We start from the raw sequence: 22,707 nt of genomic DNA on the forward strand, positions 1-22,707 counted from the left end.
GAAAATTGATCAAAAATTTGTTTTAGAGGCATACTTTGCTGAAATCTGTGTTTGTTATAATCAATCAAAATATCATAGATAAGCAATACGAAATTCATGGGACACGAAAAACTTAGTTGTGTGTAAAAGTTTGTAATATCTGTGTTCATTATAAGTGAGTGTGACTGTATTATTTATCTTTCTGCATTTTTAATTTTAAAAAACACAAGCCTATGATTTTGAAATTGAATGATCCTTTCTGAATTGCCCTGTATTTTATATATTTGTCATTTCACAAACAAGTTTTTGTTAGAATTATTATTATTTTTAAATTATCACTTGCCAGCTTGGTATATAGTGGCGTATTTACAGGAGGGGGGGGGGGCTTATATAGCCCAGGGTGGTGCTGCCCCAAGTTCAGAGGGGTGGTAAATTTGAGGAATGAGTGGCTAAGAAAACTAGTAGAATCAGAGAAGTGGCAAAATATGTATAACTCTCATTAAATCCACCTCTGCCCAGATAGCCAAGGACTAGGTCAGTGAGTGACCAAAAAAGTGACCTAGAGAGTTTGCAAGCACATGAATGAGCAAGAGTGACCTACAAAGCAAGGAACCAGACCAGTGAGTCATCGTTACACTTCACTGAAAAATCTGACAAAACACTATATATGCACTCAGATTGGTAGGTACATATATTCACATGTTTGGCTCAACTTATTGGGTAGTAAATTACCCATGGTGATAAACCAGAGTTTTGCTTGGTCTGAAAGAAAGAAAAGACCAGTGAGTGAACTGGAGTGCACGCAAGCATATGAATACCCAAAACAGTGACTTAGAGCAAGCTTGTGAATGACAAAAAAAAATGACCTAGAGCATATCTAAACATGTAAATTATCAAAAGAGTGACCCATAAAGCAAGGAACTATGTCAGTGGGCAACCAAAAGAGTGTCCTAGAGCATGTGAAACATGCGAGTGACCAAAACAGTGTACAAGAATGTGAGTGACCAAAACATTGTGCAAGCATGTGAATGTCTAAAAAGAGTGACTTAGAGAGTGTGTGAGCATGGGAGTGACCGAAAGAGTAACTTAGAGACACATGTGTACTTACAAAAGTCGGGGGTAGGCCAGGCGGATTGTAGCAGAGGGTGGTGAATTCAAGGCAAGAGTAGTCAAAAAAAATTAGACTAGAAAGGGAAAAGGGTGCCAAAAGTCATATAGCCCACAGGCACAGGTGGCAAAACCATTACCACCTCGGTTGGTATATGTCTATAAGAATGAACTTGATTGCAAGATAATAACCTTATTATTAAATTTTTTCGAGAATGCAAATCAAATGCTTTTTCTTTGCAGATTTCAAAAGAAATCACTTTAAAAGTTAATACTGTATTATTATTTGTTTCTGAATGCATCAGTGTTGCAGCTTCAGATAATGATGATCTTTATGTTGATGTTTCTTTTAAGGGCACATACTTGTTTTAATAGACTGGATTTACCTCCATACACAAGCTTTGAGATGTTGTATGAAAAACTGCTGTTGGCGGTGGAAGAATCTAGTACATTTGGTATAGAGTGATTTACTTTGTTGTTTATGGCGAAAATAATGACAGTGTTGCAAGCAAGTCACGTTTCTCTATGCTTCTTAAAAGAGATTTAAAAAAAAGATGATGGCTGCAAGATTTACTTCATAAATATGTTGCATATGCCTGCAAATGCATTTATTTCAGTGTTCGGCTGAAACAGCTTGTTGATAACATGCAGCCAATCAAAAGTTCCTCCTTTGGACTGACACTGACAATCGCCTTCCTTATGGATATGCCATACTGATGATAAATGCATGAAAGGAAGTAAATACAGCGATGAGAAGCAATGAGTTAATTCTGTGTAGCAGCTATGTTAAACGCATTCTGTTGAGAGCTTCGCAAATGAGCACAGATGGGCCTTGGCCAGGAGATGCGCCTGGAGGATGTATCGTTTGCTGACCATGTCACTGCACATTTATCCCCACTTATTCAGTGGGGGGCAACACTTTTTCTAGACATATTGGGGGAAAGGAAAAGAAAACAATGTGTACTCAGATGTCCAAATGTGTACTCAGAATTTTGCAAAATATAATTAAATAAACTTTTCAAAGTTTATAAAACACAATTAACTTTGTTAATAGCTCAACCATCTAGTTTTGATGACATTTCTTTACCAGCATAGTTTTTTTTATGCTTTGGGCAGCAAATTCGTTGTTATAGAGCAGCTGAAAAAAAATCAAATGAAGAATTTTAACCTGGTTTTGCTTTGAATTTTTTGTCAGAAAATTCAAATGCTGAGACAAGAAATTGAGACTTTTGCTTTTCAAATGCATGTGTATACTCATGTGTTTTATCATCTGCATTTTTGTTGGAAAAAATTTACATCACAATATAGATAAAACTCAGAAGATGTTTTTTTTCAATCATATGAATGAAGTAAATTATATGGGTATGTGTTTTTTTTTTACTTATTTTTGAAAGTACAAGAAAGCCAAAGAGAAGATGACAAATTAACTCTTACTATACGTAACAAAATTGTGTTTAAACCAGAATTTGTTATTTTTTGGTGCAAAGAATTGTTATCGTTGGATTTTTGTGATTATGCTAACAAGAATATATTTGAAAGCAGTATTGAAACATGTGTTAAGGTTAGTCATGTGGTGTTTGGTCTCATGTAATCAAAATGTTTGTCAAGATTAAATATGCAGCTGGGTAACTGTATTTTAAAAGTTATCTACAAGAGGAATTTATCATTTATTCCTTTTTTTTACTTTTTTAAAAATATTTTATGTGAATTTATATTCTGTATGTGCCACAAAACTATTGATTCAATTTGTGTTTTTTAATGCATTTTACATTTTATTTTGCATACTAGGAAAAACATTTTTAGTATGAGAATGGCATTTATGTGTGTGATTTTATGTGATGTATAATTTTTAAAAAAAAAACACTTTTATGTTGTGGTTTTATGTATGAAAAAACGTGTTCAAAAAAAAAAAATTATAGGGGAAAATAATTTCTGTAAATTGCCATTTTTTAGGTTTGTTTTGCTCATTTTAAACTTCTCATACTTCATGGCTTTCATTAATTTAATCATGACTTTGCGGGGATATATAAATTGATATTGTGCATGTGTCTATCAAAATTAAGCTTGATATGTATATGAAAATTTAAGTTTTATGTTTGAAGCTGCACTGATATAGAGAAATCTTTTCTTATTTCTAACTTATCAAAAATGATTTATTAAAGAAAGTGTTTTAGAATAAAATCCTTTTGTAACATGGAAAATATGGGAATTTAATACCATTATTTTGTAATCTTAATTATAAATGAAACTGAGTTTGCAACAGTGGTATGTGATGTAAATTAGTTGCTCATTCTTATTTTAAATTAATATTTTCCCATTCATGAATTTTTATCTTCTTGCAGAACTGAAAATTATATGATAATTTTTTTAGTTTAAGTATCATAAATACTTTTAAAATATTCTATTTCATTTAAAAAAATTTGTTGCCTGTTAAATGAAAATTACTCTTCGTAATTATGCCATTCAAATATAAATATTTTTTTAATATTTTTCATAATTTTTCTATGATCAAAGTATATGAATTAAATTCAGGTATAGTCAATTAAAACACCTGCCTTGTTTTTGTTAGTTTGAATCAAAGTTCATGTTCACACTCACCTCAAATTAAAATTTACCGTTATAATAAGAGTGCCAATATACAGTCAAATCCTGATTTAATGTCATCTATCCCCAAGAATTTATGAAATGTAACGAGTTTAGCGTTATATTGGATTGTGGTCAGAATATCGTATCAGAGAAGTTCATTACATAAATGCACACCTGTATTACGAACTATTGTATATATCAATGTCTTATTATGTTACTCCATAAATAAATTAACCTATTTTATATGCATTCAATCTCGTAAGTTGAGAAAATTCATAAAATTATAAGCATTGTACACAATTACTTAAGTATTTCTTGTTATAGAACTTCGCAGAACCATACACTTACCTCTGAAATCATTTTAATTCAACATAAATTAAACGACACATTTTGCAAGTACAAAAACAAAATAAAAAAGGGAAATAATAGCAGAATTTTTTTTAGGCTGGGCTGTATAAAAGTTTGATAAAAAATCTTTTATCAAACTTTTATGGTGTAATCCTGGTCTTATAATCATAAATCTCCTATTTTTTGGATATTGAAAGAACAACTCTTTTTGGCATGATTGAATGGAACAAATCAAGGGAGATGATTTCTTAATGGTCACCTATACTACTGGAAATGACAGAGTTAATCATGCACTGTTGAAAAAATTTTCTTGGCAACCTTGAACAAGAAAACATTTTATTTTCTGGATATTATGCTGAGGTGAACTCGGAAAGAAAAGTTATCTTGTCTCCGCCGGGACTTGAACCCAGGCCCTCTTGCATACTGGGCAAGCATGCTACCATCTGCACCACTGGAGACATGACCCTGCCTTCCTTATTTCATGCACTGTGATGTGAGGCACTGAAGTAGAGACATTAGTAGCCAACTTTAGCAATTGGCCCCCCAGGTGGAATGGTTTAAAGAGATAGATGGCTTTTTCTCAGCCCAATATATCAAGGAAACATTTTATTTTCTGGATATGCTGAGCTGAACAAACTAGTATGTTCATTGTACATTTTCCCTTATAAACACATCTTTTTCTTTCAATAGGTTGGTTGTTCAGGTCCCTACATAGGTTCAGGTATTTAATGTGCTTCCTACAAGATCCCCTGACCACACCATTCTTTATTTGTTAAGTTATTTGCTCTGAACTGTTATGTTGACCAATAAAAAAAGCAAAATGATAAAAGAAGAAATGCTGTGGAAATTCTTTAGAAAATTACACATATAGACTTTATATACATTCAGATAATAGTTGGCATTGTAACGAGTTGGTCCTAAAAGAGATTTTTTTACTGAAAATTTATGGCACTAAGTGGGGTTGGCAGTTTAACAGGGTTTGACTGTATTTTATTTTTGGATTACTTTAGAAACTTCTAAATCACTGCTGGATGTTCTGATACTGGTCTATTTTCTTATACAGAATAATAATACTGGATCAAAAACTAATGTAATGCTTTATGTTAGGAAAATTTTCGTTGTCAGCTCAAAAAAATTACAGTAAAACCTCTATTTTGCAGATACAGGTGGGACAAAAAAAAATTTGTCCGTAAAAGAGGGACGACTGTTAATAAGGGTTTTGAAAGGCATACTTTTATACACGAGAAATTATTTGTCTGTGAAAGAGGGGTGACCGCATCCAAGGGGTATCTGTTAAGAGAGGTTTTACTGTATTTTAAAATCATACAAATGGGAAGGGATTCTTAAATTAACTAGGTGAATTAAATTAATTGGATGGATCACTAAAATATTTAAAAACGTTTCTTTTTTTTTTGCTGTGCTATTTGCAGAATCAGCAATCAAAAGTGGTTTTATTACATGGATAGTGTAGAAAGCATTTTGAAATTATCTCTAGTCAAGTCCCAATAATTTCAATATGATATTTTCTTAGAAAGGATAAAGCTGTTTTATGACTTTAGCTTCATTTGTAAAGTCTGTCATAAATCTAGCCATGTATGAAACTACTCATGTGCAATATGAACGCTTTATTGTTGTAATTAAATAGAATTCAATTTCTTTTTTATGACAAAATTATACTTACATTATTACAATTTCATTGTTTTTCCAAACTTGCTTATTAAGGCTATTTTTCTGTCCAATTTAAGAAGTCTTATTTCCATAGTCATGAATTGTTTCCCCACATCAAAAAACTTCCAGCTTAATATATTTATAATGTATGGTCGAAATGATGCTGTGTTTAATAGGATCTACTGTTATGTGTGTTTATTTAAAATATGCAAATTCGCGGCTCAAAAAAATCTAGGCCTGTGTGGGAACTATCTTTACCCATGCAGGACATCTTGACCATGTTTTTTTTGGTAGATGCTTTGTTTTTTACCTTTGCAACTCTAATTTGGCGACCCTCCTAGAATGGCAGAGCCACCACTGATACATTGTCTATTATAATTACACAAACTAAAAGTAATGCATATTTCTATGCATTTTTGTTTTTATAGATACATTAGAAAAATATTATTCTCAAAATATATAGAAAAAATACCTTAAAAATGCATTCGATTTACTTTATATATATGATGAATATAAATTGTTTCATGTTTTTCAAACTGAATTTTTATTTGTGTGGTATGAATGTAGATGAATCTTGCCTTTTCTTTCATAATAACGCAATAATTTTTTTACGCATATCATTCGATTTATTGCAGATTTATTTATCAGAAAAATTGATATGAAAGTTCTATTGCCTTTTTAATTATATCATTCCTTTTTAATGAAGACCAAGTTTTTTTTTTATAATTTTGATCATTTATGGTTATAAAATATTGAGAGTATTTTTTTCGATACATATTTCAACTGTATTTGTCATCAAAATGTGAATGTCAGTGAAATGCGTCTTTTTTCCCCACTTCTACACAAAATGATATATATATAGGGAAAAAGAGTGGGATTACTTCAGCCGAGAATCAGTATTTTTAGTTTATATGCATATAATTTTGCTTGTAAAAATATGATGTTGAATATGTTGCTATGTTTAAATGTTACTATGGTATAATGCGTATATAAATATATATATATATATATTGAATATATAAATGTATGTTTATTTTTCACGATCCTCTTCTAAAACATGTTAATGTTTGCTCTAAAACAAGCCCAGACCTGTTATGGGGGAAAAACAATTGTGTTGTGATGTCGAATGAATTTTGTCACTCATTCAATGCTGTCATTTAATTTATATTTGATTGTAACTTGGTGGAAAATCATGTAGATGGAAAACAAAAAATTGGTTATTCAATTATAATTATTTATTAGACGATTGTGTACTGTTTTTCTCCTCCTCCTGTTAATTACTTGGATCAGAAAATTACACTAAAAATAAAAACTATTTCTATCAAGCATAACTTGCTCCTTTAGTGGATAACAATAAGGAAAAAATATAGTCTGCTCTGCTTATGGGGGGAGGTTGGAAAAAAAAGGCTAAAATATTTTATTATATGCAAAATTCGTTATTTCTATACCCTTTCTTGATAATTACAAAATTCATGGAAAATTTAAAAAAAAAATGTAATATCCATGTTACTTGTTTATTACAGTGATAACTTGGCTAATGAATGCCTTGGTTTATGAATTATTTGGCTGACATTTTTTTTCATGCCAGATTAATTTATTTCCACCACAGAATCATTTTTCAGAAAGATTTTGAGGCATTTCATGTTAAATGAATGATCAAGGTTAAAGAAAAAAAAGAGCCTTGGTTAGACGAATGATTTTGAGTGCATATGATTCTTAAAACAAAGCTAAATAATCTGGACATTCCGGGAACTTATCTTTTTCATCTGCATGAGTGTGTGAGAAATGAGCTAACTATATCACATGGTACATCACCCCACACAATTTTTTTTACTTTGGCTCACAAACCAGACCGCATAGCATACACAGTGTAAAATATAAAAAGATGTTTAGTTTTTTAATCTTCCTTTAAATTCTCCTTTATCTAATTGTGAAGTTGTTTATCCTATTCTTTAGTCCATACTTGTATTTTTTACAGTGGCTCTTAGTGCTTTTATAAGTTTTTATGGAACTTATCTTCAAATATTAGACTGTTTCTCTGGAATAAATTGAATGATTTTCCATCTATGTAGAAAAATATAAGATATCATGTTTCAGCTAATGCAATTCCAGAACGGATTATCTTTTTTAGCCAAGGTGCCACTTTATAAGTGAGTCTGACTGTATCTTCAAAACTAATGAAAGAGCAGTGATTTACATCCTGGCTTTAATGTCACTTAAACTGCTTTAATGTGCTTGCCTGTATAAAATGACCACCATATGGTTGGATAGACAAAAATGGCAGCATTTTAATTCATTTGAAACTATCTAAATTATCAATTCAAAAATTATTGTATATTTCAATAAATACCTGATGAAACTTACAAATATGCGAATTTCTCGCCTATGTCTAATCTCACAAAAATGAAATGTATGTTTCACCATTTACTGTGAATCAGTGATTTACATGCTGACTGAATATCTGGGTATTTGAATGTATATCCACTGTCTAAAGTTCTCTTTGGTAATACCTTCTGTCCTTCAATCATCATTTTAGCCCGTGTTTCACCAAAAGCCAATTTGATAGCTAATGAAGGAAGAGGTATGATTGCCGGCCTCCAAAGAGCTGAGGCAAAAGTCTTGGAGAATTCTTTGTTCGTTATTAGCTGCGGTGCAACACCATTCAAAACCCCTTGGACATCATTTTGGATTGCATGAATGAATATACCAACTATATCTTCGATATGGATCCAAGGCATGTACTGATTACCAACACTGATAGGTCCTCCTAAGCCAAAATAGAATGGCCAGTATAACTGTTGTATCATGCCCCCACTCCGGCCTAGGACTATTCCTGAAAAAATAAATGCAGATTTTAACTGAAATCAATGAAAAAAATTAAATTCAACATTGAAACAAACATCTATGTATATTTAGTATGCATACCTGAACGAACAATAACCCTACGGACATTCATATCAGCTGGAATATTCCCTGCTTCCTCCCAGCTCGCACACAAACGTGAGAAGTAGTCATGATCTCCACCTTCACTTTCTTCTGAGTACTCTGTTGTTTCACTAGGTGGATAATATCCTTTAATAATATAAATAGAAACGCTAAATGAAACAAGATTTCGCAGGGCTAAAATGTATCGCATAATACTATTTTAGTTCATCTAGCCTTGGATTAAATGATTAAAAAAATTCTAACATCCTCTGAGAGCTAAAATCGATTCGACCACTCAATATCTTTGGACATGAATGCGCAAATTTGGGCCTGCACTGGCTAAACTAGCATATTTAAAAAATTTATTTTTCCCCCACAGACAATTTAAAGTATATTTCATAACACTGAAATATGATATAGATCCTGAAGTTAATGTAATTTGGAAAAGAACTAGAGAATTATATGCATAGTCAATTTTGACTGACACTCATAAAAACATACAGCTTCAAAAAATTAATAAAAAAATTTTTTTTTGTCCTTGATATTTGGCCTGCATTTGTTAGTCAAAGTTCTCAGTCTAGAAAAAAAACTTATGCTGTTTAAGACGATGTGCAGAATCAACTTCCTTCGAAAAGATTTCAAAATATTAATTTTTTTTATTATAAGAAACTCACCAACCCCAGAAATGGTGGCAAAAACCTTTGGTGGTTTGTCCATTTTCTTGATGGCATCAACAAGATGTTGGGTAGTTCGAACTCTGCTTGCATATACATTCTGCTGAAATCCAGGAGTCCACCTGAAATTTTAATTGAATTTTGTGTACACGTGCATGAAAATTTAACAGAATTTCTTGTTATAATTATGACATAATAAGGAATATTAATACTGTATAGTAAAATAAATTGAATTGAATGTAAGTTTCCACATTCAAAAATTATTCTTTTACACATAAAAATTGACAAAGTATATTTTTAATTTTTTTTTTCATACCAGAAATAACAATTTCAAGGCCATGTTTACAAAAGGGCTATAGCCCAGCGCAGCAAGTTCAGAGAATAAGTGGTCAAGAGTAAAAATAGAGACGAGTGGTAAAATTTGTACAGCCTGCAGGAAGGGAAAACTGTGAATTTGTCTATGACCATATGCAATAGAAATTAAACTACCTGAATGTTAATCGTACATAGCAATTGCTTATGAATAAAAAAATAACATATATATTAAAGTGGCCCTTATTTTTCAATTTTTTTTAAAATTTAGAACCCCCTTCCCACCTTGTTTGAATCAATAAAAACTATCTCTGTGCAAAATTTTAGCTCAATCAGAGAACTGTTAGGTGACCCTCATACGCCTTAAAGTTGAAACATAGTAAGAAGTGTTAACTCCATATACACTATGATTGATTCCGTTCAAAAGTGGTATATTCTTCCCTATCTTGACCATTTTTTCCTTCTTAGAAAAATTTATGAGGTATCCAGGCAACCCCAGCAATGGTTTAAAAACATTCGGAATCTAATTTCCCAAAAAAATTGGCAATGATGTGTGAAACAAATTGTTGCCAGAGACCTTAAAAAATACAAGACCTACAAAGTCTAATATTTCTTAAATTTTTCATGTTATTTCAGGTATTTTTGAATTTGACTTTTTTTTTTTGGGAAATTGGATTTAGAATGATTTAAACAATTGTGGGGGGTGCCTTTATGTGTCCTCATAAATTTCTCTAGATCAGTTGCATTTGCTCAAATGTAACTGATCAGCTTATTGGTTGTATTTTTCAAGTTTTATAAAAGCACTTTTACAGTGTAATCCCAGCCTAAAAAGTAAAAACTGATCAAGATAGGGAAGATTATACAGCTTTTGAGCGGCATTAACATTGCTTATTATGCTCCAACTTCAAGGCATTTGAGGGTCGTCTTGCAGTTCAGTTGTCTGATTGAGCTAAAATTTTACACAGATAATTTTTTTGTGTACTAGAATAGGATTAGAGGGGTGGGAGCAGCAAAATTTTAACATTCCAAAAATTACCTATCACAAAGGGCCACCCCTTAATATATATGTTACAATAAATGTGATAAATCAGACATTATGCATAATCGCCAGATTTATCACATTTATAGTAACAGATATGATATATTGATTTTTTTTTCTTTTTGCAATTTAAAAAAAAAAAATTACAAAAATTTTTTTTAAAGTCAAAAATCACAAAAATCAATTGTCTTATCCAGCGGCTCCCAACCGGGGGTACACAAAAAGAAAATGATAATGGCGTGGCGGCCACCCATCTAAAAAAAAAGAACAAAATAATTTAATAATATTAAAAAGAATTTTTAAAAAGTAGGTAGAGATTGTTACTAAAAAATATTGTCAGTTGTAATATATTGGCCTTTCTTTATCAATAAAATTTTCTATAACAGAGGAATTGCATCCGCTGGAAGGTTCGGCCTTCCCTCCTTGCGCCCGCATCCAACCTATGATCGGGATTCGTGAACTGCTCTTGGCTCCATTTTCTTTGGAGTTTTAGATCTGATTGTTGACACATGCCGGGCTGTGCATAAAAGTGAAGAATTAATTTGTGTTTGTATTTGGGCATTTGTATTGAGGCGTGTGCGTGTTATTCCCACAATTTTCTACGTCAACTTTTCTACCAAGCACCTACTAATTACATGATTTGCATTATGGATCAGTGGCTAAAAACCGAGACCTCCTACTACATTAGCTATCGTATTGCGAGATGAGGAAAAAAAATCACACTACTGGCAAAAAGATGCTGTTAGATGCATGTTTGCAGAGGAAAGTGCTCTTATAACGAGTTTAACACTCAGTCAAATAATACGGTGTCTCGAAGAATACAGGACATGTCAGACGATGTTGAACGCACAGTTATAAGTCGTCAAAGGTTGTGAATTTTTTCTATCTAAGTTGACAAAAGTACCAACGTTGAGCAATATTCTGTGCTACTTGTAATTGCTAAGTACTTGAAAGAGAGTTCGAAGTAAATCTTTTTATTTGTCACCCATTGAAGGGGTCGTACGACTGTTAAAGATCAATTTGAAGCAATCAATCATTATTTCGTTGAAAAAATAATTCAATGGTCAAAATGCATTGGGCTCACCACAGATGGAGGAAAATCCACAGAAGATTGCTAATCAGGCCTTTATACATGCGTGGCAGAATTTGCTCCCATGATGAAATGGATTCACAGACAGATCCCTGCATCAAAACTGTTGCCCCCAAATTTGCAAAATGTTCTTGATGAAGCAATCAAGAGCATCAACTTTATCAAGGTGAATCAGGGCGCGGTAACCCAGGTCGATAAGATACTCGCCTAAAGTACCGAAGGATGTTTAGAGGTGTCGCAAGTTTGATACCCGGTTTGTCCTTGTCAGAAAACTTTTGTGACACAGGGGGTATAACAAAAACAGTGACACGTCCGCAGAAAAAATTGCTACTGTAAGGAGTCCCTCCCCCCATAGAGGGGTTAGCGCACCAACCTCTTGATGAGAATAAAAACAAGCCTGCTGTTCGGAACTAGCAATAAATTGTAGGTCATGGTCTAATTAGCCCTTGTGTGCAGAAAATGACCGTGTTGCAACAAAAATGATCAAGGTGAATCCTACCAACTACAGGTTGTTTAAATTGTTGTGTGAAGACATGGACAGCTTTCACAACGCTTTGTTTTGGCACACGGAAGTTAGGTGGTTGTCCGGAGTTAAGTCCTGAAGTAGCTGCTTGAACTTCGGCACGAGATAGCCTTTTTTTTAGGAAGTGTTTGAAACACTTCATGATTCTTGTTACAAGCCGAGATAAATTTAAGTCAGTGATAAGATAGTTGAGCACTTGGAAGGATTAAAATCCTCATTTGAAAAATATTTTTCAGAGCCGGAAATGTATGATCAATGGATATCTAATACTTTCAAAGAAGAGTATTTTGAACCGGCTTCATTGTTAATTCCAAAAAAGGAGAAATTGCTAGAGCTCGCATCAGATACCCCTCTGAAAATCCTCTTCAATGGCGAAATAGTGAACCTAGTCAGTTTTTCGGCTTGCCGCAGTGACGAATATGGTGAACTTTATAGAAAAGCCAAAATGTTTTTATTGCTGTTTGCTAGCACAGAGCTTGTTGATTGGGCGTTTTCTTCATATACTTGTTAAAAAATAAATATAGAAGCAAATTGAATTCAGCTCCAGATTTGAGTTTGCATTTATCCTCTTTTGAGCCTAATTTCTCAAAACTTTGTAATTCAATACAGTCCCTAATATCACATTAATTTTTTTCCAACTCTTTGTGTTAATTTTTTTGCTTACTTGAAAAATAAAAAGCTAAACAAGGAAAAAATAGACCATGTAATTTAATTCAACATGAACCTTTTTTGAGATTTTCGAAATCTGTAATGGGTGAAACAGATTGGGGGGGGGGGGGTCTGAAGGGTTGGAGGTACGCGGAAAGGAACCAAGCCAGCTGGCAGGTACATGGACTGAAAAAGGTTGGGAACTGCTGGTCTTATGCATATTTTTCTAAATTACCATATTTTAAAAAAAAATGACAACTGAGATTCAATAACATACCTCCTAAAAGGATCTAACACATTCTGTCCAGCTAAATTCACAACACCAACACATGACATTGGTAACCCATCATCAAGTAATTCATTCTGCAACAATATAGCTTATTTTGAATACATTCAAAATATTTTTAAAAAAAACAGTAACTAAGGTATTCGGGCAGCCTGGAGTTCATTTTTTTGGGGGGGGGGGAGAAGGGAATAATGAAATACACCCATTCCATTACTTCTCGGTTAAAATGACACATTCCTATCTTAATTATGATTATAATTTGCTTTAATTATAATCAAAGCTAATTAATGTGATGCAATCGATTTTGCTAAGGCAGCTATAACAAGGAAATACTGTTGCTTCAATACTGTACAGAAAATTTATGTTAACAAAATTGGATAAATTACTAATATTTTTAATTGGTATTATTGCACACCGCTGTCATTTTCTACACACAAGGGCTAATTAGACCAAGACCAACAATTTATTGCCAATTCCAAATGGCAGCTTTTTTTTTCATACTCACCAAAACGGTTGGTGTGCTAACCCCTCGGTTTGGAATTTTGATTCATGATGATTTTTTAAAGTTTATTTTTAAGTTTAATTCAAGTATATATGCCAAGTAGAAATATTGCTGAATATTATAATTTAAATTAGGGAAAGAGGCACTATCCATTAGTTTGAGCTGTTCCTCCCCCCAAGAATTAAAATATTTCTGCGAATATTACACTTAGAAACGTAGAAGTTTTTTTTTTGTTGGCCTCAGCAGAGACAAACAACCTTCTAATTGGGGTTTTGAGGACAAGGTGTCCGTATAAAAAGTTAATTCTAATATCTTTATAACTATACAACCCCTTGGAACATGCATGACGTATCTGAGGTCTACACATTATTTGGATACTTTTTCAAATTGGAAATACGCCTCTAGGATCAACAGTTCAGCAGTAAAATGCAGCAAGAGGAATAATGGAATCACCCTGTATAATATATAATTAAAACAATTATATATAATTTATCATTAATTCAGATAATTCACCCATGACATAGCAGACAAACCAGGCTTCCGCGATATTATCAGAACATTGTAACCAATCTTCTGGAGGCAATTTGATAGCACCCTTCCTATGAATCCACTTCCACCACCTGTAACAACAAAAACAATGCCAATATTTAGATATTCTATAAAGTATATTTTTCCTAGAGAACATTAGTAAAATATCATATGAAATGGTTTGTCCACAATTAGTTGTTTTATTATTATTTTTTTCATATTTGTCTCATGCATGTCATTTCTACACAGGAGATGGCAGATTAGACAGGAACTTATTATTTTGAACAAATTCTGATAACGTGTTTCCATTCCCCATAAACTTGTTCAATCAAAGAGCTAGCAATGCAGCTGCTGTCAGCTAAATTTCAATATTTTTCTTTTTTCACCGTACACTCCCCAAAGCAGAATGTTTAGCACTGTTCTGCGACAAGCCCTCAGCTGATTGGAAATGTTCCCCATAATGTAAAAATCCCCATACATGTAATAGTGTTTGTTTTTTACACTTTTTCTTAAAATTCTTCCAAATTGCTCTGCTGTTGTGCCAATTGTTCTGCGACGTGCGTCGCAGATTTTGGCACATTCTGCTTTGGGGCGTACACTAATGGTCAACTGCCATAAGACAATTAACTACTGTCTGAACCTTGATATGCCCTTTCTTTCTCTATTTAGAGGGGGGGAAAAGTATTTGTAGAGTGGCAACTCTGGGGCTGTTGGCACGTCATATGCAGAAGTCGTATCTGGTTTTCCTAGCAATTTGAAAAGACCTGTAAATATACAATCATCTGAATCCTGACTGCACTGAAATAGGCTTCAGATGCACCCTGGCAGATCCCAAGTAGTTAATGCAGTGGCTAATTTGATAGTCCTTGATTTGAATCCTTTCAAAGACATGGCATCACACTGTTCTGAAGCAGTTTCCAACCATAGATCTCAATGTAATTTGTCCTAGTGTGCAAAAATGCATTCATAAAAATTGACATCGAAAAGTCAAAACGGATAAGAAAAAAATAAAGAAAATCAGCAGATTTACTCCCTTCTCCTCCTAAGGAGGGAGGGCATTATCAATGGAAAAATTTACCCTGACCTATGTCCCCTTAGTCTTGGAAAGAATTACTTGTGTAAGTCGAGGGTATCACAGTATCATAATAATTTTTTTAATACAAAAATTAAAATTATGTTTATGAGTAGTCCAGGAGTACTGAACAATATTTTTAAAGCAAATTATTAATTAAAATACAGGACTGCACGGATATTAAAGTAAAAAAAAATAAAAATATACAATTTGTTACATTCATTTTTCTTACCTATCACAATAGTTCCAAGAGTCATTCTTTATCACAGAGCTCTGTGGGAAAACAATAAATTAATTAAAGATGCATTTTTGTTTGAGTAAAACAGAATAAACCTATAAACCTAATGAAAGTTAACAATATTTTTGATGCAGGCTCTCTCACATGTAGGAAAAAACTTTTAACTTATATAAGTTATTATTAACTACTTACCAAGAAAAACATAATAATTTAAAGGAAGGATAGGTAGTCATTTATCTGTTAAATATACAGGGTGCATAGGTAACAAGAAGTATGGCATTTTATCAGTGAGCCGTTCATCCCAAAAGCATACTTTCAATTAGAAAAAGTATCAAAATAACATGTAGTACTCAGATATGTCATTCGCGTTGAAAGGGTTGTATAGGTATTAAAATGGAAAAAATTACTTTTTTTATGCCGTCCCTGAGTGCCTCAAAACCCAGTAAAAAAGTTATTGTCCTGTTTGTCTTGATACCAACTAAAAGAATTCTAAGCGCAACATTTGCATAGATATTCAAATTAAAAAATTGAGAAAAGTTGGGAAAAAGCCTTAAATACAGATAAACCATTATGTACCATGAATGAAATATATCTGAGTACTACACGATACTTGAATACTTTTTATAACTGGAAGAATGCTCTAGGATCATTGTTTCGCCAGTTAAATGTCATATGCCCTGTTACCTATGCACTCTGTATATACAGCACATATAATTATTGGAAATCTGATACTCCTCTGGTCCGTAAGGTTGCAAGATTTTTGAATGTCAACCTGTATAAGTAGGGCACCTGAAGTGTTTGGAACTTGTGAGTGCTTGTCTCGATTTCGATTTCTGAATAAATTCAGTGGGTGCTCGGACCAATACTATAAATTACAACGGGTGCTCGAGCATCCATAGCACTCCTGGCTCCGACGCTATTGTGTATGAGCTTGAACAGCTTTTCTTTGATACTCATGCATCCATAATAGTAGAGATATGGTCATTGATAGAAAAGGTGACCATTTCAAATCCTTAGTAATGTGATTTGACTTGTGTTTATGAAGTTCATAAATTTTTACCTATGTTTAGGGGTGTTGTAAATGTTACCTATAAATCCAATTGTTGCCAAAGAAAAATTTTGTGTATTATGACGAGTCTGCCTGTTGGCAATTTTACTTTTATCCCCTTTTTGGCGATGTCTTAGGGATCTTTTCCCTTTGGCAAGAGAGACGTCCGAAAGCATGATTGTGTTTAAATTTGGCAAAGTCCTGCTTTCAGACGTTTTTCTCTCCAAAAAAAAAAATTGCCAAAGATAAAACTATAGCTCACGAGTGGGACAATCAAGATTATTTTCGATGTGCGTGTCACATTACAAATTTTGATACCCTGAATATACGTCCCATTTTTACGGGAGTTGAACATTCTCTCAGTTCATGTAAAATATTCCTTGACTGTCCTCTCATTTTCATAAAACAGGTCCGTTTGTCACTTCTTTGAGTTTGAAACTGCTTTCGAGTCATAAATTCAATTATCACAATTCTGATTGTGTATGTACATGCATGGGTAGAAGTTCATCTAATGCCTACACATATTGGTGCACAGACACTGGAACCTGAAGACTCAGGGTGCTTGGACCCCCCCCCCTTTCCCCCCACCAATAAAATTTGTAAGAGGGTTGTCAGGGAAAAAATCTGAGTTCAATAAAAACATGATTGCGGGATATAATGCCCAGTATGAAAAAAAATTAATGAAAATAGAAGTATAAAATGTGTACAATCTGAGAGAATAAACATGTTAATCTTGAAAAAGTTATGCATGATAAACATATAACAAACAGAAGAGGGTTTCGAAAATGTTCATGCAAAACCTAACGGACTGAATTCAAATATACTGCGGCCTATTATAATTGCAGTGAACTTCCATAGAAGATAATAACTGAAAGAAAAATAAGCGCACGAAGGAAAACCTGTTTGAAAACCCTTCTGGATTAGCGCCCCCTTCAAACAGATAGAGAAATGACAGATCTAGAAGGAAAGAGAGAAAACGGTAACCCAGCAATAATAGAAGCATAGAGAAATAAAAAGCATTAGCCTTCTCATAAGGACCTCACCAAGGGAATCTATGGCTGTTTCGGAACAGCTTTGGTATAAGGGGCACGCCAAATTGGCGACTTTTTTCCGGCGATAAGTTGCCATCATTGGTGCACTCTGGTTCAGTGTTGTTCTGCTGGGTTGTCGCTGTTCTGAAAAATTCTGCCAGGCGGCGTTAGTTGTTGTAGCGCGTCTTTTCAAACAGCCGTACAGCCATTTTGTCGTTTGTGCTTGTTCCGAGTGTTTGGATTATGGATTACATTTTCGTCACTGGTCAGGTTGTATTGTTCTCTTTTTTTTTCCTTTATTTAAACAGTGCCCGTATAATCGCTTTATTATTTAAACAACGGTCCGGGCTTTATTTAAACCCAGATCGATTTATTATTTAAACAACGGTCTGGGCTTCATTTAAACAATGCCCGGGTTTTATTTAAACCCTGATTGATTTGTTATTTACAACGGTCCGGGTTTTATTTAAACCCTGATTGATTTATTTTTATCCACAGTTTTATTTTTTAAACAATCCAGAGCTTATTTTTGTTTATACTATTTGTTTTTACTGTTTTCTATGCTGGCAATTTTTTTTCCTGGCGCACGTAGTGTCTGGCGGCTTTTTCTCGGACCGTCGGACATATTTGGCGTCGGAAAAAAGTCGCCAAAAATCGCCAACCCAACCTGTCCCTTAAACCAAAGCTGTTCCGCTGTTTCTTTTCATATTATTTTTTATAGTCATTTTTCAAGTTTTTCACAGCCATGGTGCTATCCCCTTTTTTGGCGATTTTTTTCTTTGGCAAGAAGACGTCCCAAAGCGACGACTCCATTTCACTCCTGGCGACTTCTCGCCAAAATAAAAATAAAAAAACAACATATCGCCAAAAGGGATTAAACAATAAGTTAATCCTATTTTTTTTTAATCATAGAGTTAAATGGGAAAAATTGAAAACACTGCATTACTACCTGAATTTCAAGTTCACGTGCACTCGGTTGAATTCCTCATCAAAAGAATAAAAATGGCGATTCATTTCATTTTCTAAGCAAATGATGCGCAAAAAAATTAAATTCAATGTTTCTTTCAACTTTTAATTACCAGTCTGCAATGACCTTTCAAATCTTCCTCACAGTTTATTTACATATCTAGTTCAAGTTCTGGTCAGAGGATCCAGGAGGTGTCGACGAACAACCCAAGGTTTCTAGAATATAACCGATGCGAACAACGATAGCGTTCTTCTTCTTAAATGAGGCCTTTCAGCCAAAAGCCCTGTATAATTATTATTCTTGTAAAATGAGGCTTTTCTGGATCACGTGATATTTCCCTTTTTTTGAGGGACATACAAGGTAACCAATATGGCGACTTGCTGTGCGATTCATGAAAGAAATAAATCTAAATTAAAGAAACATAGAAATGAATCGTTTTTTCTTCTTTTGAATGGGAACTAGAAATTTCGAATTTTTTTTTTTTAAATTCAAAGTTATTGGTCTGCCTGTTTTTACTTCAAAGAATGCTTGATTAAAGCTGTGGAATTTCTTTTTACCAGTCAAGTGCAATTTATATGGGGCCCATAATTAATTTCAAAAAATCCTAAACTATATGGATTGATGCAATTGGGTAATATAAGACAATACGGAGACATTAATTCTCATTTTCCCGCTTGAGAAGATGTAAATAAAAATTTGAAATCAATGTTATTGCATGAATATCCACCTCAAAAGTAGATCTAGCTCATTATTTTATATTTAATTTTCTAGGCTTCGTATCTTTAAGCGAACTCAATATTTCGAAAACCAAAGATTCAATTCAATTTTTAAAATTATTGATGTGGTGAAAAACCCCAATAAATTTCCTCATTTATACGCTAAAATCGGCAATTTTAACATTGATCTCCATAGGAATCATCCAGTGTATGTCCCTCAGGAGTGATGATGATGATCAGGGCCATAACTAGGGGGAGCAGGCGGGTCTCGTGCCCTGGACCAGGGGGCACTAATTTTATTCTCAAACCTCTCCTTCAGCATTACAAGGGGGCGCCAAAATGTGCACTTGCCCAGGGTCACCAAATATCTAGTTGCGGCCCGGATGATGATGATTACGACGTCTATTCGAAAAACCTCATTATACAGGGCTTTATGCCTGAGGGTCGATAGCGTTGATAACAAGATATGAAATGTATTCATGTTGCACTAGAACTGCTGCTATCATCTAAGAAATATTAAATTCACTATGAATCACAATATGTAATCATTTTTACAGGTTTTAGATGGCAGAAGGGGTTCCGGCGTCGTGTAAACAAATACTATTACAGTCGAATCTCGTTTTAACGAACACTTTTCTAACTCCCCGGATAAGTTTGCATAGGAACAATGCAAAAACCTGGAATTCCTTTATAACGAAATTTCGTTTTAACGAAGTGATTTTTCCGGTCTCTTGGAGTTCGTTATAGCTTGATTCGACTGTATATCTAGGGTTACCATGTATGAATTGGCATCAATAGCCTGATCAAGTTTTTCGTATGAAGTTATGTATGAACTCACTTATCGGGGCGCGGTAGCCCGGTCGATAAGATGCTCGCCTAAAGTACCAAAGGATGTTTAGAGGTGTTGCGAGTTCGATACCCTGTTCGTCCTTGTCAGAAAACTTTCCTGACACAGGGGTACAACAGAAAACGGCGACTTGACCGCAGCAAAAAATTCCTACCGCAGGGAGTCCCCCATCGAGGGGTTAGCGCACCAATCTCTCGATGAGTATAAAAAACAAGCCTACAACAACAATTGTAGGTCCCGGTCTAATTAGCCCTCGTGTACAGAAAATGACCGTGGGGCGACAAAAATGATCAACTCACTTATCGCTATTGACAACAGATGGCATTACCAAATTAGAAACAATAATAGTTTTCTAATTAAAACGGAACTGCTAGTTCTGTTTTTTGTTGGTCTCTCACCATTAGCCCTACTTTATCCTAATTAGCCCTACTTTATCTCTCTTGTTTCTATTACGAATCAATTTCTATCTTTCAACCAATCTAGAGTTGAAATGAGGGGAGGGGGGGAAGAAATAAAAAAAGAAGTTTGAAAAACTATATACCTATACTTTAAAAAAAACTGATGACGTAATAAATGTAAACAAACAAAGATCGGTTTCGGTCACTCGGAGGAAATGAATCGGAAATTTGTAGGGGTGGTTTTTAAATTCAAGGAAATGGATTTGAACCGTTTCAGATGCTACCACGTGAAAATCGACAAACCATTGACAATTATTAAATCCGAGAAGGGCCTACCTCCTACCAAATACGTGAACACATTGTTCGAAGGTCTCCTAATAGGTGACAGGGCTTCGTTGGCATCGTCGATAACGCTCGTCGAGTCACGGCATCCTAGGAAATATCAAGAAGCCCAATGGCTACTTTCGCAAGTTCTGAACGAAGCTAAAAAAAGACGGGAAATCTTGGTACACGAAAAGAAAGGTGCTCCGAGTTTCCGGATCGGTTTGACCGGTCCTCCGGGTGCCGGTAAATCGACGTTTATAGAAACATTCGGTAAGTTGTTGACCAACGAAAACCATAAAGTCGCCGTGTTGACCGTCGATCCTTCATCCACGACATCGGGAGGTTCCTTGTTGGGTGACAAGACTAGAATGCCGGAGTTGTCGAGGGACCCCAACGCCTTCATCCGACCGTCGCCGACTAGCGGCTGTCTCGGAGGAGTGACTAGGAGCACCAACGAAGCCATCGCGCTGTGCGAATGTGCCGGTTACGACGTGATAATTGTCGAAACTGTCGGCGTGGGCCAGTCCGAAATAGACGTCTCACACATGGTCGATATATTTGTCCTCATAGTCCCACCAGCTGGAGGTGATGAACTGCAGGCTCTGAAGAAAGGGGTCGTGGAATTGGTGGACATCGTTGCCGTCAACAAGGCCGATGGGAATTTGCTGCCCAGCGCTCGGCGTATAGCTGCTGAATACACCAGCGCTCTGAAGTTCATGAAGCAAAGACATAAACTGTGGAAAACTTTGGTCTTGAGAATGTCTTGCTTCGAGAAGCAAGGTATAGATAATGTGTGGAACAAGATGCGGGAGTTTCGGGAAGTGATGCTCGAATCCGGGGAGCTTCTGCATCGGAGAAGGCAGCAGTACATCATATGGATGTGGTCTCATATAAATAATAGATTGCTGTCGGAATTCAAAAGCCATCCTAAAGTGAAATCTCTAGTCAGTGATATCGAGTCCCAGGTGAAAAACGGTGTCATCACACCGGGGCAAGCTTCCGATTACCTGATAAATATGTTCTTTGAGAAATAGATGTTTTATATTTGCATCTATTATATATATACAGATATATTTTTATACAATTTTCAATTCAAAGTCACTGTTGAAAGATATAGATTATTGGTACGTTATTGAAAATGTTTATTTTTTGAATCATATTTACTCTAAAAAAATAATTTTCACAATGTAATTGAAATGGTTTTTTGATTCCTAAACATAAAAAAAACGTGACAGTTAACATATACTTTTACCATTTTATAATCTGTGGTCATGGCCTCCACAACGGTAGGACTGACAAAACTCCAGTCCTGGGACCCAAGAGAATTAATATCATTTTTTTGTTTTTTGATGCTATAAATTCCCTTATAAAAGGGCCCTGCTAAAGATTTCAGCCAAGGGCCCTACTCAAGGATGTGAGGAGGGTCACGTCTGTTGTTAATGAAAATACTGTCGTCCCTCTGTACTCTCAGGGGGTAACTGCAAATAACTCAAACCATAAACTTTTTTAGGCATCTCGTTTATACAGTATCTGCTTTGTGTGGAAGATATAGAAGGGCGGGGGACTCCAGTAGTTTTAAGCGATGCTTTCTGAAAGAACAACCTAAATGTATGTCATCGTTTCTTCTAAATTTTTTTTGTTAGAGTATAGTAACAAGGCTTCCTCTACCAATTTTTCTACACATGAATTACACACACATGGATGGGTCTATTTCATGGAAACAATTCCCCTGCTGATTTAAACTTACAAAATTACCCTTTACTATGTTCCTCCAAAAATTTTGATCATCCTTATGCGGTATCGCTGAGATTTCAGAAGCAGTCAGCTTGATTAATCTCTTCTATGTCGATT

At 34.5% G+C, this 22,707-nt stretch overlaps 3 protein-coding genes and 1 non-coding gene across 5 annotated transcripts in view; 2 read left to right on the forward strand and 2 right to left on the reverse strand.

Moving 5' to 3' along the window:
• LOC149079100 (E3 ubiquitin-protein ligase HECW2-like) overlaps positions 1 to 2,987 on the forward strand; it is a 40,475-nt gene extending 37,488 nt beyond the window's left edge. Inside the window, exon 24 of one of the 2 annotated variants that reach the window (XM_089241398.1) lies at positions 1,441 to 2,987. In XM_089241398.1, coding sequence (XP_089097524.1) covers positions 1,441 to 1,552 — 112 coding nt within the window. In that variant the 3' untranslated portion in view covers positions 1,553 to 2,987. The remainder of the gene's footprint in view (positions 1 to 1,440) is intronic. The other variant, XM_089241397.1, reaches the window with a different exon arrangement.
• A 1,418-nt stretch (positions 2,988 to 4,405) lies between these two features.
• Positions 4,406 to 4,479, reverse strand: TRNAT-AGU (transfer RNA threonine (anticodon AGU)). The gene has a single exon. It is a non-coding gene; the product is annotated as a tRNA-Thr (tRNA).
• Positions 4,480 to 7,956: 3,477 nt separating this feature from the next.
• On the reverse strand, positions 7,957 to 18,753 carry LOC149079102 (epimerase family protein SDR39U1). The gene is made up of 7 exons (XM_089241399.1): positions 18,554 to 18,753; positions 15,520 to 15,560; positions 14,201 to 14,307; positions 13,177 to 13,262; positions 9,288 to 9,409; positions 8,614 to 8,760; positions 7,957 to 8,521 (listed from the first exon to the last, which is right to left on the reverse strand). The coding sequence occupies exons 2-7, from the start codon at positions 15,542 to 15,544 to the stop codon at positions 8,106 to 8,108; spliced, it is 903 nt and encodes a 300-aa protein (XP_089097525.1). The 5' UTR covers positions 15,545 to 15,560; positions 18,554 to 18,753; the 3' UTR covers positions 7,957 to 8,105.
• Positions 18,754 to 20,711: 1,958 nt separating this feature from the next.
• Positions 20,712 to 22,171, forward strand: LOC149079103 (methylmalonic aciduria type A protein, mitochondrial-like). Its single transcript, XM_089241400.1, has one exon. The coding sequence runs from the start codon at positions 20,748 to 20,750 to the stop codon at positions 21,888 to 21,890; it is 1,143 nt and encodes a 380-aa protein (XP_089097526.1). The 5' UTR covers positions 20,712 to 20,747; the 3' UTR covers positions 21,891 to 22,171.
• The last annotated feature ends 536 nt before the right edge of the window (positions 22,172 to 22,707 follow it).

Source organism: Pholcus phalangioides, unplaced genomic scaffold, assembly GCF_987345545.1.
Source record: "Pholcus phalangioides strain wild (caught in Gottingen) unplaced genomic scaffold, Ppha-v1.0 ptg000013l_1, whole genome shotgun sequence".
NCBI classification, from domain to species: Eukaryota; Metazoa; Arthropoda; class Arachnida; order Araneae; family Pholcidae; genus Pholcus; species Pholcus phalangioides.

Coding starts and splice junctions, on each gene's coding strand:
- LOC149079102 (XM_089241399.1), bottom strand. CDS start 15,544: ATGACTCTTGGAACTATTGTGATAG. Junction 13,263..14,200: donor GTTTGTCTGCTATGTCATGG/GTGAATTATCTG, acceptor ATATTGTTGCAG/AATGAATTACTTGATGATGG. Junction 8,522..8,613: donor TAGGGTTATTGTTCGTTCAG/GTATGCATACTA, acceptor TTATTTTTTCAG/GAATAGTCCTAGGCCGGAGT.
- LOC149079103 (XM_089241400.1), top strand. CDS start 20,748: ATGAATCGGAAATTTGTAGGGGTGGTTTTTAAATTCAAGGAAATGGAT.